The sequence below is a fragment of the Fukomys damarensis genome, unplaced genomic scaffold, assembly GCF_012274545.1.
Source record: "Fukomys damarensis isolate Sample0158 unplaced genomic scaffold, DMR_v1.0_HiC HiC_scaffold_7, whole genome shotgun sequence".
NCBI classification, from domain to species: Eukaryota; Metazoa; Chordata; class Mammalia; order Rodentia; family Bathyergidae; genus Fukomys; species Fukomys damarensis.
The window spans coordinates 24,651,634-24,655,528 of NW_022900919.1; the positions used below are offsets into that span (position 1 = coordinate 24,651,634).

General features: G+C 40.8%; 1 protein-coding gene across 1 annotated transcript in view; it reads left to right on the forward strand.

The window, feature by feature from the left end:
• The first annotated feature begins 2,317 nt into the window (after nt 1–2,317).
• LOC104863261 (zinc finger protein 709) overlaps nt 2,318–3,895 on the forward strand; it is a 34,390-nt gene continuing 32,812 nt past the window's right edge. The window contains exons 1-2 of the mRNA XM_033761008.1: nt 2,318–2,759; nt 2,918–3,110. Of these exons, the coding sequence (XP_033616899.1) occupies nt 3,090–3,110 (21 nt within the window). The 5' untranslated portion in view covers nt 2,318–2,759; nt 2,918–3,089. The remainder of the gene's footprint in view (nt 2,760–2,917; nt 3,111–3,895) is intronic.

Genomic DNA, 3,895 nt, shown 5'->3' on the forward strand with positions numbered 1-3,895 from the left:
TGAAAGAAAGAAATCAATATATGTGATACAAAAGACTGGATCCAACTTTGGTCACCTACAATATAGCAGTGGAGACTGGCGTTGAGGTTTCTGTGTCTAGGGGCACAGAGATTCAGGGGTAAGTGTAGGCATCCATGTTCTGTAGATTTCCTCCTGGCTCAAGTCATATTTCATATCAGTAATCCAGTGTAAGATTCAATATACCCTCTAAACTTCATTATTTTGGAACTGAATATCTTGTGATAGAGTTGAGATAAGGGATCATTATAAGGTGAAAGACACATGAGTATTTTGCTTTAATGAATGGAATGATGTTATTAATACAAAAGTGGGGGACATATAAGTGAAGTAGACTTCTTAAACAGTATTAACTTGTTACTTGGCATTCAGTAATGTGTCATGGGGTGGGGGACATAGCTCAGTGGCTCCTGACTCACAAGCACAAGGTCTTGAGTTTGATCCCCTGTGCTAATAATAATAATGATGATGTGTCATGCAGCATAAATGGTTTTACTAGATTTTGTGCCTTGTTGTTGTACTTTCCAGCCTCAAAATTTGTAAACAGTAGATTTTCTTTGTTTCAATTTTGCTACATGTGAAATTCTGACATAGGAATGGAAAATAGACAGAGAACCCATAATGCTGAGCTGAATGAGAAAGCAATTATTCCCATCCAGGATGTGTAAGAAAGCAACCACCTTGGGAGTGGAATTGATAGCAAGTTGAAGTTGAGTGCACAGAAATCATTTAGGGAGGGACAATATATTAAAGAATTAAATCTATGTGAAGCAGACAGCCCACTGTAAAGATTAAATACCCTATATGGAGACAAATATACATTTCAGTCTACCACTCGGTATGAGGACTTGGGACATTATTCAATGTCTCCACCTTCAGCTGCTTCAGCGAGAAACCTAGGGCCAGTCAGAATGTACCTCAAAAGGTCCTTATGATAATTTCGGAATCTAATGTGCAGACAAGGTCCTGCGTGTTGGAAGTACCCCCTTTCTGTGTGTATGATTATAGGACATTGAAACTTTAACACTGTTTGTAGAGGAATAATTTTGATATTCAGCGTACATATTTAAAACCAAGCCATAAACATGCAGAAGTGAAAAATATCCCAGAAAATCTCATGGATGTGGTTGATTTGGACGGAGGACAAGCTCGATGAGTACAAAACTACACAAAAGACCAAAGTGCTGGGTAAATGTAAAACAATGAGAAGGCGAAGGTATACTATTTCAAGAATATAACACTCCTTAATGGATTAGGTTTGAAAGCAGTCAGGTATAAGAAAATGAAGAGTCTTGGCCATGTTGAAATCCATGTCCACTTTTGGGGGGAAAAAAACGGAAAGAGGGGAATGGAATTGCATTTGGGCTGCACTGCACTGCGCTGACTCTGAGGTTGAAACTTGCCATGAAATTGTGCAGAGTCTTTTTTTTTTTTAATTGTGCAGATTCTATGCCTTGCCTTTGATGACCTCCTGAACCGTCTCTTAAATACTCTTTTTCTCTCATGTATGCAGTTTTTGTCTATGGTTCTTGGACGGTAGCTCCTCAAAAGGGGGGGCGGGACTGATAAAGATAAAAATAATTTTATCAGCACGGAAAAGATATCTCATTGTGTCATTTAACTTTTTTATTTGCTTTGTAGGATCTCAAAAATTAAAGGTGGTCAACCCGGCATGAAATATGAAGCTTGTCTAAAGGAGTTAGAATATTTGCTTTTCTTTCATCTTTACCCTTTTGCAGAATATTTCTATCATTTTAACTCTAATTTCTTCATTTACACAATAAAAGGAATTGTGTTCCTTGGGGGAACATATATTCTTTGTCTTAGCTGAAAATGAAGAGACTGAGATAGAGTGAAAATCTTCACTGTGATGCCTGCTGAGTCATTCCCAGATATAGACCTGTCAAACAACCAACTCTGTGTCCATTCCATTTTGTCCTGTCCTGGCCTGCACTCACAATGTTGCCTTATATCAGAGGGTTGATTCTTCCACAGGACACTGACAAAAGAACCTTCTAAGCACACTTTCAGGAAGAGCACAATGAGTTCATTAAGAAAACAGGGGCAGCTCTGGAAAGCCAGAAATAAATGCATAAATACAGTTACTGTTAGGCGGGGTGAGGCTGACATGGTGGGAAAGAGCCTGATTCAGAAGTTCCTGGGTTACAATCTATCACCTGAGCTCTATTCAAGCAAGCAGTTTATCTCTCCCTTCTTGGCTCAGAGGGAGGGCAATGGAGCAGGAGCCAATCAGCGATAAAGAGGCGGGCTGTACGAACTGTCCAATCAGATGGGGCAATGTAGGAGGGTTCTTCCGGGGTTATGACGCTAAAGTGGGTGTCCGGAATGTTTTGCTGAGAGCCGGAATTCCACCTTGCTGGACCACCTCCTGGGACTTCTACTGCATGGGAAAGACCCTGGGAGGCCCTGAAGCCACGCAATGGTGACGTTGTAGGACAGAAACCGGGGATGGGATGGAATCGGGATAAGGTCTAAAAGAAAGTGGCCAGAATCGGGTACGGGGAACCACCGCCTCTCTGCTTAGCTGCAGACTACGAAGTTGTGGTCTTTTGTTGCTGTTGTCCCTTTTTGCTTGAGCTGGGTCATGGTTAGTTCCGGGTTCCCTGCATTCTGTCCCCATTGTGACACTCCTAGCCCACAGTGCCGTCTAATTGTGACCTCAGGCACAGCCTCAGCTACACCAGTCTGGAGGGGGGCGGGTTGCGGAGACCCTCATTCAGGTATGGGTTGGAGCTGGGTGCAGCTCTGATGTGCTGAGTTCCTAGTCTCATTCCTTTTAGTAGCAGACCAGGAGGAGCTGACATTTATAAATGTCTGCAATGCAGGGTCTCATACCCATAACGCATCTCCTCAGACCTCTGCCTTTTGATATTCACAGCGAATTCCTAAATTTCAAATATTTCCCCATATTGCCAAAGTCACAATACGTGCTGATAAGTGATATGAGAATCCTAAGAAAGGTCATGAACCGAAAAGAAGATGTTTGGAGAATTTTTATTGGAAATAGGAATAGCTCCCTGATTCCTTGGAAGCAACCTGAGTAGGTGGCCATGTGCTTGCTGGATCCAGAGGTAAGTATAGATAATCAGCACAGTAATTGCTCAATTATTTAATGGCCACCTAGCACAGGTAACTCTGTATTTAAAATGACCATTTGGAGCTCAGTCTCTTAAATCCTTTTGCTTAACATGTAAGTTTATAGAAATCTGCATTTTTAGACAAAACTGGTTGTTTTTCTACTTTAAGTTCCTGCAAACTCAGGAGCTTAGTAGGGAGGGGTTATATTCTATGTTGCCTGAGGAAGTTGATTCTTGGTTCACTGTCTGTAGTTCACTATTTGTATTTTAATTCTTATTTATATGGCTTATTACCCAATCTCTCAGGCCATTTTCCCTAGCTAGGTGGCTTACTCATAAGGTGACTAAATAAAATATTCTTTACAATTAGACTATTTAAATGAGGCCTTCCAGAGAGTTTAGAATGCTGAGAAAAATGGAGGGGATGTTAATGTATTACTTTGGGAGGGGAAGGGGTTCTTGCTAAAGACAACTTTTTAAAAGGGCTGCTTGTTAAACCTAAATTGAGAAACACATTGAATAAGTGTATCTGCATGGAAATGGGCATGTGATATTGGTAGTAGTGGAAAGGGAAAGGGAGCTGTCATTTCTGAAATAATTGCTGTAGTTCTTGGACTGTTTCTACACGTTGTTTTAAATTTGAAATGTTTATTGAAATAGACCTGTGGTTAGGGACGTTCTTTAAGAACAGGTTGTTCTTAAAACATAGCATAGCAGGACATTTAGGGCCAACATGACAGGATCCACATTGAGAAGCTAAAACTAACAGGATATATATA